This window comes from Hibiscus syriacus, unplaced genomic scaffold (genome assembly GCF_006381635.1).
Source record: "Hibiscus syriacus cultivar Baekdansim isolate YM2019G1 unplaced genomic scaffold, ASM638163v2 tig00003715_pilon, whole genome shotgun sequence".
NCBI classification, from domain to species: domain Eukaryota; kingdom Viridiplantae; phylum Streptophyta; class Magnoliopsida; order Malvales; family Malvaceae; genus Hibiscus; species Hibiscus syriacus.
Window position 1 is genome coordinate 322110 of NW_024061980.1, and position 17123 is coordinate 339232.

The 17123-nt window shown below is 32.6% G+C and overlaps 1 protein-coding gene across 1 annotated transcript; it reads right to left on the reverse strand.

Annotated features, from left to right (window-relative positions):
- Window positions 1-4929: 4929 nt before the first annotated feature.
- LOC120179920 (rho GTPase-activating protein 1-like) lies at window positions 4930-6350 on the reverse strand. Its single transcript, XM_039185374.1, has 5 exons — window positions 6175-6350; window positions 5977-6097; window positions 5781-5900; window positions 5469-5699; window positions 4930-5379 (listed from the first exon to the last, which is right to left on the reverse strand). Exons 1-5 carry the CDS (start codon window positions 6321-6323, stop codon window positions 4945-4947), a joined length of 1056 nt encoding a protein of 351 aa, XP_039041305.1. The 5' UTR covers window positions 6324-6350; the 3' UTR covers window positions 4930-4944.
- Window positions 6351-17123: the final 10773 nt, after the last annotated feature.

Consider the following 17123-nt stretch of genomic DNA (forward strand, 5'->3'; position numbering starts at 1 on the left):
TACAGTGCAATGACTAAAGTGAATTTACTCATTCCTATTTTCAACAAACATCTACCAAACTTTGAAAAATATTTTTCAAAGAAACATTTACCAAACTTTGAAAACCATTTTCAAAGAAATATTTACCAAACTTTGAAAACCATTTTCAAAGTTGGTTGTCAACCTTTGGACTTTTAACATTTGTCTTAAAGAAACTGTTCATACAAGCCTCAACAAAAATCCTTATTCGGTTTATCATATTCTACTCATCCGATTCATTGTCTAAATATGAGTAAATCAATTTCTTGACTCTACTTTAAATTTTATTTTTTTGTTTCGTTTGATTATATAATAATATTTATTATTATTATTATTTTATCTCGGATTAACCATTTTTTTTCTAACAATCTTAAGACAAAATCCTTTTATTTTTTTAATCCGAAACGAGATTATTTGAACGAAGTATCAAACCGGCGCAAAATAAGTATTGGTGGCTATTTGCAGGTTTGAATGCAAACAGTGAGGCGTTCTTTGCAAAACGAACGTGTTGTTAGTTTCTTTGCTCTTGCGTTACGAGTCTTTTCAACAACAAAGGAATCTGGTGAATTTAATTTACATACGAGATGACCAAGTTAAGGGGAACGACACCCGAAAGGGTCTTTCTCTTGCGTGAATTTCCTAGTGGCAAGGGAACAAATCTTTCAATAAATGAAATTGTGAGGGTTCATCTTTCGAAGACAACTCCTTTGTTGTGTTACGTGAAATTTATAATGACAAGGATACAACACCAGAAAGAGGGCGAATCCAGATATTCAAACTACGTGGTGAGTTATTTTTTGGTACAACTTTTTAGCAGAGCCATTTGGATCAGAATTCTATTTTTCTCTTGTGCTAATCTTGGGGAATATATATATATGCTTGGCACTAATATTAAATACCAAGTGTTATGATCAATAAACTTTGATGTTTCATGCTTGGGAGTTATTTCTTTCGATATACGAGTCTCATCATTGAAACAAGGTTGAAAGAATTAAGGCAAGCGTGATGGATGGAAAAGGTTCCAGTACAGGTTCAAATGCAAGCATTTCTTGTTGACACCAAAACCCCCAACTTCTGCATATTGGAGATAGAAATTTACAATGGTCCCTTCATTCTCATTTCGTTTACACATGTTTTATTCTTATAATAATTGTGGAGATTGAAATTTCTCTTATTAATGATTTGAGAATGAGTTATCATTAAACAATGCGCAATGGAAAAGAGTTGTCACAATGATACAGGAACATTTCATAATGTTATTAGCAAACTTTTTCAACATAGGAATTGTTGGTTGTGGTGGACCTGTCGATGATGATATGGCTACTATTATTATGGAAGACATTACGTCGATTCAGAATTCAAGAGGTAAGAGTAAATCTTCAATAATATTTTGTATTGAACTTTGTACTTCTGTTTCGAGTCTCGCCATTAAACAGAAATTGGTTCTATTCCATTGACCAATAGAAGTTTATTTCGTTTTGGGTTTTATTAAATTCTCACTGATCAACATAAGTTAGTTTTGTTTCGAGATTTAATTTATTAAATTCTCGTCGTTCAACAGTAATTGGTTCTGTTTTGGGTTTTAATCCCGTTGTCCAACATAAGTCGGTTTTGTTTGGATTTTAGTTTTAAATCCTGACATTTAACGAATTCAACAAAATAGTGTTGATTGTACATTTTTGTCTCGGGTTTTAGTTTTACTAAATTCCTGCCGTTTAACAGAAATTACTCAATTGTTGGATTTTAGTTTTGACTAAAATTCGTTGCGATAAATAAGGTACCGAAAGGAATTATGATATGTTTGTGGACAAAACTCGGGCCTATAATTCTGTTTCAGGATTTTAATCATGTTATTTAACAAAATTTATTTGATTTACTGTTGATAACAGAAATCGTTTGGAGGTAACAAAATTGTTACAAATTTTGTTTTAGAATTTTAATTTCTAATTAAATTTTGTTGTTCAATAGAAACAAATGGTAAAATAAATTGAAAATTAATTCAATTTATTGTTGGAATATTTACAAATTCTTGTTAATTGTTTAAAACGAAACAATGGTAACCCCACTGATTCACCTAACTCGTGATTTGAAATGTTTATTCTTATTCACAATTTGAATAAAATTCAACAATGTCAGTGGTTGTGAGCCACAACAAGAAGCATGTGAAATTCATAACTAGAATTTCAAGATATAATTCTTTGTTGAGTATGGTCAAATATATGATGATCCTCCTATTCATAGAGAGGATGAGATAGACATTGTTGTCATTGCATCTTTAATGGATTGTCAAATATATAAGCGACGTAAGTTTCTATGTCGGATTGCATCTTTAATGGATTGTCAAATACACCATATGAAGTGTATAGTATCCATAAGATTGCCAAAGAATTATGAATGACATTTGACCATATTCTGAGTTGTTACAGAACATATAGAGGAAGTTATTTTATTAGCAAATTACCTTTAAATAAGGTAACTTACAAGGAAATAGATGAGACATCATATGAGTTATGGAAATGTAGAAAATTTTCTACAGCTACATGAAAATGTGGGGGTGCCTTGCATAAGTATAATGGTAAGTCGAGACACATATGTCGTCGACATAATATCATTAAGAAATTGATCTCAACTAGAGTTATCTATATTGATTTTGTAAGATAAAAAGATAACATTTTGGATCCGCTAAACAATGAGTTGAATCGAGATCAATTTGATAAACATCGAAAGGAATGTGACTAAAGCCCATTAATATTTAAGGCGCTATGTGAAGGAGAACCCAACTTAGTTGACTGGAGATCCCAAGATCTAAGTTCAATGGGACAACCTACTTGCATAGACCTTGTGAGGACACTGTGGGGGTTCTTATCCCCAAGTCCATTCCTATGATGAAAACAGTGACTAAAATGTGGAAAAGGTTAAGCAATGCTTTTAATGACCACTATGTGTTTTGGTGAGCCTAACAACATAAGTCACTTATGTGAGAGTGAAGTGGAGCCACTTCAAAGAGACTATTGGGGCATAGTTCTCTAAACTCTTACAGAACCAGGAGATGTCCACGGCTATATGGACATAACCATGAGAACCAAATTCTTGTCAGTGAGATATTTGTGTGAGGTATGTCATCGCTTACACCAACGACAGGACAGTTCAAGGACATCACGTCTACTGGACAGCCAGTAAGGTAAACATATTTTCACAAGGGATGGTTCAAAGGGGGACGCCTACCTATCCTATGCAAATATCGAACGTAGAATCTATCACCATATCGAGTCAATGTTTAAAATCATCAATTTCATTAATGTGGGGGATTGTTGGAAAAATTAATAAATAATTGAATAAAATTGATGTCTTTTAATAATAAGTTATGTCACTTGGTGAACAGACTTATTATTTGGTATAAAATTGCATCAATTTAATTATACCTATTAGATTTTCAACAAATCTCTTCATCAAAAGGTCATAACCTTTTGATTAGTTTCCTCTCCTCTATAAATAGGTTAGTTAAGGCTCAATCTTATAGACAATTTTCCAAACATTGGAATAGGAAAAAACACTTAGAAAATTCCTTCTAAATTCGTTCTTTCCGGTGATAGAGAAAGGCAAGATTGTGTTCGACTGATCACTACGGTTGTGCTTACTGTTGTGATCCTTTTGTTGTTGTATCCTGGGAGACTAACGTCCAACGTTACTCAAAGCACCGAGGAGAGGACGAATTTGTATTAAGGAAACTGTTCATACAGGCCTCAACAAAAATCCTTATTCGGTTTATCATACTCTACTCATCCGATTCATTGTCTAAATATGAGTAAACCAATTTCTTGCCTCTACTTTAAATTTTATTTATTTTGTTTCGTTTGATTATATAATAATATTTATATTATTATTATTATTATTTTATCTCGGATTAACCATTGTTTTTCTAACACTTCTTTTTGCTGCTCTTCCTTCTCCTTCATCTTCTTATTGCACTTCCTCCAAGACCCATACTTGCAGGTATTTATATTCATATTGATTCTCCAGTTGCTTTGGTTTTTTCATATACACTTCTTCTTGCTGTTGATTGTTTCAAAGTTAAAGCTTTCGAAGTTTAATTTTTTTAAAGCTTAATTAGGTGAAACGATAATATATTTATAATTTCTTAAATAGATATAGATACCATTTCTGTGAATTAATTTGTTTCTTATCTTGGATTATATAAAGCAACTTTCCACCATGTTCTTTTTAATTATTAAAAATTAAAACTGAGCAAATAAATAATATTCTGTATTAGGCCATGACCAAAATGATAAGGAAGCAAAGGCGGCGGCAAAGCCAGTCTCAATCTCGACTGAATCAGGAGCTGAGCACGTGATCAGAGTTGTAAAAAAACGTGGTGGTGGTGCAGCTGCTGGAGCCCGTGGAGGTGGCGGAGGAGACGCGGCTGCCCGCGCCAATGGAGGAGGTGGTGGGGACAATGGCAGAGGATCAGGAGCACAGATTCCAGTTTATACTGCAGGTGCCATGAATCATAACCGTGGCCATCATCACCATGGGTATAACAGTGGCGCCATTAACTGTATTGGCTCAAGTTGCTTGGCTTTGATATTCATTACTTCTATTTTTCTGTTTTATTGTACAGACATTTGATGATCTTTAATTTTCTTTTCATGTGTATGAATATGAGGATATATACATATATCATATATGTGAGTGTATAGAATTGCAGTAGTTTTTTTTTTATTGGAGAATTGCTGTAGTTTTATGACTTCATATTGCATCTCATTTTTATCTTCATTTATTATAATTATTTTCTTGTGTGACGCTAATCAGATACAAACTTAAACTGGAAAAATATTTAAAAAGGTTAAACAAACCACTCATCACACTGAAAAGATACATAAAGTCTTTCTTCACAACTTTCAAATTGAACAATAGCTAAGTAATTTTTCACAGCATCTTAGGCCCCAACTGATGTTGAGTACCAGGCTTCAGGCAGTTGGCAACAATGTCATATCTTTCACCGGTGAAGGTTTCACTCTCATCAGAGTGACCTGCATCAGTGGTTAGCCCTTTGACAGTCGGTGTTGCACCGTGATGTTCTTCATCTTTCATCTCATTGTTCAGATTATAATTCCTCAAACTTTCACTTGGAGGTTCTTCAGCTATAGAGAACAGCTCTTTCTCTTCATCTTCCTTTTCAGTATCTTGAATGCGCGAGATTGAAGGGCTGTGATCTCCATTATCATCGAAAAGCTCCAGATGGACAACTGCGGTTGGCTCGATCACCGATTCCTCTCTTTCTCGCAGGGTCCTCAAGATAAGTGTCTTGAGGAAATTCATCACTTGGACTGCATACATCAGTGCATTCAAAGGATCTGCCATCTGCAACCAAAATAGGCAATAAATGGAAGCCAACAATCAGGACATTATATTACATATATGCATATGTGCAAAGATTATAAGAAAGTCACCCGAGTCATGTTTGGTGCAAAAACCATAGCGATATTGCGGGCATTCATCTTGTTTAGATGTTGTTGCTGAACAACATCAGCCATGAGATTGACGGCCCAATCAAGTAGAGCAAATTCCGTTGGGGGTATAATTCTTGCAAGCTCAGCACACTGCTCTTCAGTTTGGCATTGCAGAACTTGATCGGCAGATAAACAATCCAAAACTCCTCTTGGAAGCTCTCTGAACCAAGCCTAATCATAACCCACAGCAAATTGGTATATGTAAAAAAAAAGAAGGCATTAAAAGAAGATATGGCCAAGGCATTATCATACCTTGATTAGTCCGGCCAGACAATGTACGTCAATCCCTTCCGGAACCACTCCGGCGTTCAATTGTTCTCTAACATACTCCTCCTGACTGTTATCGGCATTAATTCGGAAAATCCCTTCTGCCTGCATGTGTGAAGTAAGACTTGTGGCATAAAACATAGAAACTAAACCTGCAGATTGAAGACGAAGGAAATTAAACCTGCAACCCTCCTTGGGCATATAAACGTCTTTGCATTAGCAAGAGTATTGTTGGCACAATGTTCCCTCTGGAGTCATATGACAACTGCATGGATTCTGTGGAAACTCCGAACACAGTAGTACTGCCAAATGAAGGAAAAAGAACCAAATTATGGAAATAAGGCAACAAAGAATTCAAGTTTGGTAGAGAAAGCAAAACCTTGCGCTAGGAGCTTTTCTGGGAACTTCAGGCTCAAACTCAAGAGGCAAACCCAAGAAGCCATTGAACCTATCAAAGGTAACATGTGCGACGTGTCTGACATTGGTCGGCCAACTGATCTCCATAGCGCAATGCTCCCTTCTATCCATACTCTTACTTACAAGCAGTCATTACAACTGATCTCTATTCTCTTCTTCTCCCTTCTCGGTCACAGGCGGTTACCACGTTGATGAAGTCATTTCTGTCATCATGGGCGCAGGTCCTGAAGAGCAAGTGTTGTTAGTGCTTTGTGGTGAAGGAAAATGAAGGACATCAGTCATGGTTGGCAATCACCGCTATGTTCATTTCCAATATTTTTTTTAAGAAAAACAATAAGGAAAATGGGGAAAGATTTTGTTTTATTGAGAATCAGGATCTGGAAGAGACAGAGATGGTGGAGTTGGATTGAAGTAAAAGGGTGTTTTCAAACGTGAGAATCATTAACTGAAAATCCACAAATATAACATTTTTTTCTCTTTCTTTTGGAGCGTTGAAGAAGCCAAATTTGGTAGAAATGAAGAATCATTTTTAATGAATAATACGTCTTCATTTTATTCTAAATAACTGACTTTTAGTATTTTAAATATTTTTTTATTGATTTTATTATGAATAACGATTATTGACGGATTATAATTAATCAACATTAATGATAAAAACATTATTTTTTTTCCATTAAAAACACTACATTATCATATTGTTAATAATTTAATATCTCACTTAAAACTTAATATCAAATTTGATATACAACTTAAAACAAAACATCTTTATTTAGACTTAATCATACGTTTAAGCGATTTGTCAAGTTGCTCATATTTATTTAGAGATAATTTCTCATGTACTTTGATTAATATCGGAAAACTTCTACAGTGGATCTTGTAACGTACGGTGGCGTTTCACTTTTAAAGGACACAAATTCTACGAAAATTAAACAGTAAACATTACAAGTATTTGAAAAAAAAGTATTCGAAATTCTCAATTATAAAAGGATTAATTAATTATATTGCAAAATAGTTAGTGACGTTTTATTTTGAAAAATAACAGAAATAAGATTTCGAGTTGGACTGTCGTTTTCAAAATGCTTATTGGAATAAGTTGAGAGTGATTTTAGAATAGTACCGTAAAATAAGAATATTTAATTTAATTTAATTTAATTTAATGGTGGCTTACGGTTTCAACTATCTACCGGTCGAGACACGTTGATGGTCTTTTCCTATGATTTTAGTTCATCTGGCGTACGTTTCAACAAAAAGTTACCCACCCATGGGATATTGACATTTACCAATTGATATTCACAAAAATATTAATTAAATTAATTCAAAAATAACTCCATTTATCAAATTTTAAAACGAAAAATTTAGACGATAATTTACATAATGAAGAATGATAAAACTCGGGGTTTCTTTTTATTATTTTATCGAAATTTAATTAATCAATTTTCAGTTTATACTAATGCATCCGTTTTTATACACAGAATATATAGAAGGGTAAACTACATCAGCAGTCACTCCATTTTTAGAAAAAATTGCATTTTAGTCATCTAATTTGTAAAACATTCATTGTAGCCACCACAATGATATATACAGACATATATAGTGATGAATTTTATTGGTATTAATTTTGAGTGGTATCAACATTTCATTGTTGCTTAAAAAAACTCTAATCACCTATTTGGATATATAAAACAAAGTTATTTGGATTGAAATGAATTTACCCTCACCTAACTTCTATGCTTTTAAACCTACATTTTGCTTAGTGTTGGTTTTTCAACTTTTATAGTATAAATTAGATAAGACAAAATTAAATATTATGATATTGAATTGCGAGTGAAATATTTAGTTATAAAAAAATTAACTAGAACTTTACGATGTTTAATTTAAATTAATCACCGATTAATGAATCGAATAACAATGATTATAAATAATATTGATTAACAATCTTTTAAGTGAATGATTAAGTCCGATTTTGTAAAAAAGAAAAAGATTTTTAAACCATACGATATAAGTATTTGGTGTGATTGAAGCAAACCACATCGTAGTGCTTGCTTAATAATGGGACCAATGATCATTTTGGAGACTGTTAACACTCGACAATAACCAAAATTCTGTTCTTTAATTAATTTGTAACAAGAGTTGAAGGCTCGTAGTCTACTTCCATATAATGTTAACCTTCTAATGAAGCAAAGCAACGTATAAGGCGATATATATTTCGAAAATAACAAGGAATTTAATACCCACCAACTCATCCGAAAGCTACTTCACTTTCAAATGACTGCTGCCCTCAACTCTTTTCGATAGGCTATTCGTCTCGTTAATTGAAGAAGAAAAGACCCTTTTTTTTAGTATTTGGTTTGTAATATTGCATTTGATCTTGATTATTCCTATTCAAATAAGTTTATTTTATACGTTTTCCCTTCTTATATATATTATATTTTTTATTTGATAAGATATATTAAATTATAATAAATCTAAGGAAACGTACACAAATGATCCTTATTATAGAGTATTATTTTGTTGAGTCCTTTGATAATTAAAATTTTATAAAATGATCTTCTGATTATAGGACGTTGATTTGTTGAGTATTGATTATTTAAGTTACAAAATGATAATATGACTATTTATATATTCTAAACTCGTCCTTTTTGTTGAAAACATTTTGATGTTTCGACATAACAAATAAAGTACTATTGAATTTTAAGATTTTATTTTATTTAAAATTATATATTCGATTAAATTATTCGAATATAAAAAATATTACTCCAAGTTTTTCAAAGGTCAATCTTAATCCTTACTTAAGTGTAAAATTGTGTTTTAATCTTAAAATATTTTTGAAACAATTTTTACAAAGTATTTCGAACCTTAATCGAGCCAAAAATTATTTTTACAAAGGGATGTACCAATACACTCTGGTATGTACCGATACACCCATACTTCGAGCATAATTTGGGAACTAATATACTCCTGATGTACCGATACACTCCTGGCTCTGTTGAGACATCGAATGTAATTAGTGTATCGATACATCTGGTGTGTACCGATACACTAGGTCAAATAACGGTCGAAATATTTGAATTTTACACACAGTGTACTGATACACCTACGCTCCCAACATATTTTTTAAATGATAATTACACAATAACGGCTCTATTGACTTCACCAATGATCCCCAACGTTCAGAATCAATCCAAGGTGTATTTAAACAAGCTGAGGAGTCATTGATCAAAAACAATTAAGAAGAGAAGCTAGAGAATCAAAGAGAAAGCCTTAACTTATTGTTTGAGCATTTTCAAGCCAAATTCCTTTCAATATTCATTTTGCTTTCAAGAACACCCTTTGTGCTCAATTGTATTCATTCTTGAGTGTTCTTTCTTTGTTCTAGAATTGTGCAAACAATCTACCTTGTGAAGTTCTTCCGTTAAGTTTGCGAATTTGTAATTTTCTCTTTGGGAGAGAGTGTTCTTAAGAATTTGGGGTATAATTCTTTAGGGAGTTGTAAGGTTACTCTTTGTCCTCAAAAGAAAGACAAATTAGTGAATTTGTGGAAAATCCTTAGTGTGGATAGCTAAAGTAGTGGACGTAAACTTTGGTTGAGAAAGTCGAACCACTCTAAATCGTTGTGCAAATATTTTCTATTTTCTGCAAAAAGCTTCCACCAAAATTTTTATTGTCAATTCACCCCTCTTGGCTATTTCGTCGATCGATTAACTCATAGCCTCACTCATTTGAAGGTTTAACCACCTATTGAGTCGATTCGGGAAGAGTTATATCTATATTCAAGTCATCAATAGCCTCTACATCAAACTTCGACTTCGTTCTCGATTCTCAGCCTGTCAACAAGCCTCCTTTCTTCAATGGAGCTAATTATGCTTATTGGAAGAATATGATGAGGTACTTCATTCAAGCAAGTTACATGGGAGCATGGAAAATTGTGGCGTACGGATACTCCAAACCTTCTACAGACCCAAATATGTGGAGTGAAGAAGAGACGAGCATGTTCCAACTCAACTCAAAAGCTATCCATATTCTATTTTGTGCTCTTGGAAAGGATGAATACGAGAGAGTTTCATCTTGTACAACCGCCAAGGAGATATGGGATAAATTACAAGTCACTCATGAAGGCACCAACAAGGTAAAAGAATCTAAAATTAGTCTTCTAACTCATAGCTATGAAAATTTCAGGATGAAACCGGAAGAAGATATCAAAGTTATGACAGATAGATTTTCCACGATTGTCAATGGTCTCAAGGCATATGGAGAGGTCATTCCAAACAAGAAGCTTGTAAGGAAGATAGTGTACTCTCTTCCAAAAGCTTGGCAATCAAAGAAGACAGCGATCATCGAGGCTAAAAACATAAAATCTTTAACTCTTGATGAGTTAATTGGTTCTCTCCTCACGCATGAAATGATGATTAAAGATGAGGAAGGCCTCGAGAAGAAGGACGAGACAAAGAAGAAAATAGAGAAAAAGAAGAACATTGGAGTTACTCTTAAATCTACAAAATATGGGAGTGATTCGGATAAGGATGATGATGACGAGGAAATGATATTATTTGCCAAACTGTAACATCCCAATCTATGGGTTAGTGACTAAATTGTAAAATTTCAGAACTTGGTGACTAAAGTAGAAGAATGGAATAGTTTAATGATTCATTTGGAAATATTACCTGAAAAAGGTAAGTAATTATTAGATGAAGTGAAGGGCAAAAGGGTCTTTTGTAAGGGAAATAATTAAATTAAAGAAAGGTTATATATTAACCACGTGGAAGGGAAGAGAAATCTACAAGCTTCCAGAGTTCTCTTTCTCTTCTTCTTCCTTCATGCGTGGGAACCCAAAACACAAAGGTGAGTTTCTGGTTAGTTAGTTTCTTGTTAAATTTAAGATTGGTTTAGGATTATTAGATGATAACTAAGCTTAAGGAAAGCTTAAGTTATCTTAAAATCAAAAGATGATGGAATTAGAAGAGATTAAAGATTGTAAGTTTTTGAATGAAATTTTGTTATAGAGTTAATAATTAGAATTGGAAGTGGATTTGACTTGTCATCAATTTAAATAAGGAATAGCAAGTGTTAGGATGAGATTTAGAACATGTTGATATTTGCGTATGATTCTTGAATGCCATATAAAGGATATGATTTGGAGGTTAAAGAAGTGATTATTGAGTAAGAATGAGTTTAAATATGTGTATGAAAGTTGGGAATATAAAAAGGGGTGAAAAAAAATGAAGAGTTGAGAGGATCAGGAAGGGATTTTCGTGCTCAAAGTATCATTTCTGGGTTGTGTGCATCGATGCACATTCAATGTGTATCGATGCACTCTCAAATAAATGAACATCGAATGCAATTAGTGCATCGATGCATAAGGAGTGCATCGATGCACCTGCTTAAAATACAAATATCGAATGTGATTTATGCACAGATGCATAGATAGTGCATCGATGCACCCGTCAAGGGATGCATCGATACATGGTGTAGTGCATCGATACATACCTTCATTAAGAGATGAAATTAGCCTTTCTTTTAGCCTAAGAAGTGATAGTTAATTAGTATACTGATAAGTATCAATGTATTACTATGTAGATATAGAAGGAAACCTTGTTCCGAAATAATCGAAGGATTAGGATTGATTCAAAGCAAACAAGGCTAAGGTGAGTGCATATGATTATAGTATATGATTATATGGAAATTAGACTTGCGATGAGTCTATTTCCATGTTCTGATTTTATGAATGCATGAAAATAAGTATAGTTGGTAGCCGTTAGTATGTGAATATGTATTGTTATGTTCTTTTCTATGTGATATGATTTATGTGATGATGTGACTCTATGATATAAGTTATATGATCATAAACTATGTAAATAATAATGACTTATGTAATGACAAGAGAAAGTGATATAAGCTATGTGGTATAGATATAAATGATTATATGAACATGTAATATAAGTTATGTGATGAGGATCTATGTTTTTATATGTCTATGAGAAGTATGTGTTATGTGATGTATATATGATCTATGTGATCCTATGAGAATATGAAAAGAGATATGTGAACATGTGAATTATATGAAAAGTTATATGAATAACATGAAAAGAAGCTATATGTCTACATGTATATGTGAAAGAAGCTATGAGCTTATATGAATATGTGATATGAAATGTATATGTGAAATGATATAAGTGAAAATGCCCATGTTATGTGTATTGAGAGCTAGAGGTATAGTTGGCATGCCAAGATTCGAGGGTCTACGCTGTTCTTCGGGACATAGTGGTCCTTCGGGACATATGTGTTATATGAAGTCCTTTGGAACATATATGTGGTCTTTCGGGACAAATTCTACGCGCCCCTAGTGGGAATTATACGAGTTGTGGTGACAGCATAGTGCACAACCTCAATAGACTCACATATCTACAGTTCTCATATGTGTACATGGGCTAATAAGAGATGATATTGAATACAATATATGGGATATGTATGTTTTGGGATATGAATTATATGATATGATAAATGTGTGTTAATGATTATTGTATATGTTATAAGATATATGATATGAACATAATAAATCATATAAACAATAGAATAGAAATATGAATGATAATAAAATGATAATGATATGAATGAAGATAATTATATGCATGTATGGATTTTATGGATGAACGGAAATATGTTTGAGTATGCTATGATAGCAGTAATTGTTCAAGCATGATTACAAGTTATAGTCTACATTATATGTTTATTTGCCTCATTAAGTCATAGACTTAGCGTGTAAGTGATTTACACGAAGGTTTCGAGAAGAGTAAAGAGCAATGTGGAGCAAGACATGTCAGTTCTCCTTACCGAATGTCATATCAGAAAAGAGGTGAATAATATGTATTTTTGTATATAAATTTCTAGTTGGCATGTATTCAAAAGAGTATATTGTATAAGCTCTGAATAGTTTTGTAAACGTTTTGAATAAGTTATATGTAGATGAATAAGTGAATTATGCATGCTCTAATTGGTTTTTGCAATAATGTAAATGTATTTTATGTAAGTTAGTAATTTATATGTTATAAAAGTTTTAAATTACTCATTATTTTATACAAGAAAATGTTTTGAAAAGTCAATGTGACACCTCGGACTCGTATTCGGGTCAGATACGGGTTGGGGGTATTACACAAATGGTTCAAAAAACTGATGAAGCCCAACCGAGGAAGAAAATTTAAACGAAATGAAGGCTTCAAGAATGAACCGAAGGAGAAAGACCCTATCATTTTCTACGAATGTAAAAAATCGGGGCATGTCAAATACGATTGCCCACAATTGAAGAAGAGTCAATCGAAGAAGAAGTACAAGGTACACGTGGTTACATGGAGTGATGATGAATCATCCAATGAAGAAGAACAAGAAGTAGCAAACTTGTGCTTGATGGCCATTGAGGAGAATTCTCAGGTAACCGCTAACTCATCCGATTTTGAAGATTATTCTTTTGATGAGTTAGTAGAGGAATATATTGGGTTGGCTTTGGATTATGAGAAATTATTTTCGAAATATAAGAAAGATATTTCAAAATTGAAAAACAAAAATAATCTCATGTCCAAGACCAACAATGATCTTGAAAGTAAAATTAATGAATTGCAAATCAAAATCAATGATTTTGAAAAGAAAATTTATGATTTGCATAATTTACTTTCAAAGGTCAACGATGATCATCAAAAAGAAATTGATGATCTAAAAGCTTCTTTTGATAAAGTTGGAACAAAATGTTTTGAAAAATGAGAAAATTCAAAATCCATCTATATTAGAAAAAGCTTTAAAAACTACAATCATAGAGGTCCCCAAAGAACCTCTAATGAAAAAATCGTTAGAAGTATATGAGTTTCTAAAGAACTCATTACTACTAAAGATAAGGATATCCTACACAAATGGATACCCAAGGGGACTAGAATTTTAGGGACTAATGAATATGGACCCAAAAGAATTTGGGTGCCAAAAATAAAAAAATTAATCTATGTTTGTAGGAGGAGCATTGCTATAAGGCACAAAATACAAGTTCAAATTTGTGGTTCCTTGATAGTGAATGCTCAAGACACATGACCGGAGACTAGAGCTTAACGACAAAAATGGAGGAGAGGTAACCTTTGATGACAACTCAAAAGGTTACATTGAAGGTATAGGTACTATAAGTAATGTCTCTTTCATACTAATATAAAAAGTTTTATATGTGAATGGGTTAAAGCATAATCTATTGAGTATTAGTCAATTATGTGATAAAGGATACAATGTCTTGTTTGAAACTAATGGTTGTAAAGTCATTGACATTGCATCTAATCAAATTATGCTTGTTGGTCATAGAATAGGAAACATTTCCATGGTGCATTTAGATTCTATAAATATGACTAACTTGTGCCTAGTTGCTAAGGATGAACATGGTAGTTGGTTATGGCATAGGAGACTAGGACATACTAATATGAGTGTTTTACAAAGATTAATTAAAGAAAATTTAATAAGAGGATTGCCAAAGCTAAAATTTGATAATGATAAAATATGTGATGCGTGTGCTAAAGGAAAACACAAAAGAGCCTCCTTTAAATCCATTAATAGTGTATCAACTAATAGAGTATTACAATTGATCCATATAGATCTTTTTGGGCCAATTAGGACTACTAGCTTGGGTGAAAAACAATATGCATTTGTCTTGGTAGATGACTATTCTAGATATACTCGGGTTTTATTCTTAAGTACTAAAGATTTAGAAAATTTCATCACGTTTTCAAAAGTAATCCAAAACGAAAAAGGTTACTCCATTTCTAGTGTTAAGAGTGATCATGGTACTGAATTTGAAAATCTTGGATTTACTGAGTTTTGTAATTCTAATGGTATTAACCATAATTTTTTAGCACCTAGAACCTCTCAACAAAATGGAGTTGTTGAGAGGAAAAACATAACTTTAGAAGAAATGGTTAGAACCATGCTTTGTGAAAACAATTTGCCAAAATATTTTTGGGCGGAAGCCACAAATACCGTTTTTATGTTATTAATCGAGTAATGATTAGACCTATTTTAAAGAAAACTCCATATGAAATTTTCAAAAAATAAAAAGCCTAACATTAGCTACTTTCATCCTTTTGGATGTAAATGTTTTGTTTTAAACAACGGTAAAGACAATCTTGGTAAATTTGATGCTAAAAGTGATGAAGGAATTTTTATGGGTTATTCCTTAAATTATAAAGCTTATCGAGTATTTAATAAAAGAACTTTAGTTGTAGAATAACCTATACATGTTGTTTTCGATGATAATCCCTTTCCGATGAAGGATTCTTGTGTTGATGATGACGTAAGTATTGTAAACACACATGACATTAAACATGGCGTTGGAGAACCATCATCAAAGGAAGAAGTGAAAGATGAGGAAACTCACGATGTTCTTGAGAATCCAACCATTGAAGAAAGGGAAGTCACTTACCCAAAAGAGTACAACTATGTCAAGAATGGTGAAATTATAGGTGATCCATCCAAAAGGGTAACAACTCGATCTTCTCTTAGAAATATATGTAATTATGTTGCATTTATCTCATCATAGAGCCTAAGAATATCCAAGAAGCATTAGAAGATGAAAACTGGATTATGGCTACGCAAGAAGAGTTAAATCAATTTGAGAGAAGTAAAGTATGAACATTAGTTGAAAGGCCTATTAATAAATCTATTGTAGGTACTACATGGGTATTTAGGAATAAACTCGATGAAAGTGGTAATTGCTCAAGGGTATACTCAAGAAGAGGGTATAGACTCTGACAAAACATACACTCCCGTAGCTAAAATGGAAGCAATTAGAATGTTATTAGCATTTGCATGTTTCAATGAATTTAAATTATATTAAATGGATGTTAAAAGTGCATTTTTAAATGGTTTTATAAAAGAAGAAGTGTATGTGGAACAACCTCCATGTTTTGAAGATTCAAACTTTCCAAATCATGTTTTTAAATTGGCAAAAGCTTTATATGGTTTAAAACAAGCTCCTAGAGCTTGGTATGAAAGATTGTCAAAATTTTTAATAGAAAAAGGTTTTTCAAAAGCGAAGGTTGACACAACATTGTTTTTAAAGCGAAAAGGTAAAGATTTATTAGTAGTTCAAATTTATGTTGATGATATAATATTTGGTTCTACTAATGATGCTCTTTGCCAAGAATTTTCTAAGCTAATGCAAGGTGAATTCGAGATGAGAATGATGGGGGAGCTTTCATTTTTCTTGGGGCTCCAAATCAAGCAAAGAAAAGATGACATCTTCATCAATCAAGCAAAGTACGTCAAAGATATGCTCAAAAAGTTTGGATTGGAAAATGTCAAACCCTACACCACTCCAATGAGCTCATCTACAAAGCTTGACAAAGATGAAGAATGTAAATGTGTAGATGTTAAATTGTATATGTCAATAATTGGTTCTTTACTTTATCTAACCGTAAGTAAATCGGACGTTATGTTTAGTGTTTGCTTATGTGCTAGATTTCAATCATGCTCTAAGGAATCACATATACTAGCCATTAAGAGAATCTTTAGATACCTTAAGGAAACTCCTAGTTTAGGACTTTGGTATCATAGAGACTCTAGCTTTAGCTTGCATGCCTTATCTGATGCGGATTACGGAGGATGTAAAATAGATAGGAAAACCACCTCCGATACTTGTCAATTCCAAGTAAATATGTTGATTTCATGGTTTTCAAAGAAACAAAATAGTGTTGCATTATCTACCACTGAAGCATAATACATTTTATACGATAGCTATTGCGCACAAGTTTTATGGATGAAAAATAACTTTTAGATTATGGAATTGAATTTGGTACCATACCTATCAAGTGTGACAATACTAGTGCTATTTGTCTCACTAAAAATCTCATTCAACACTCTAGAACTAAACATATTGAAATAAGACATCATTTCATT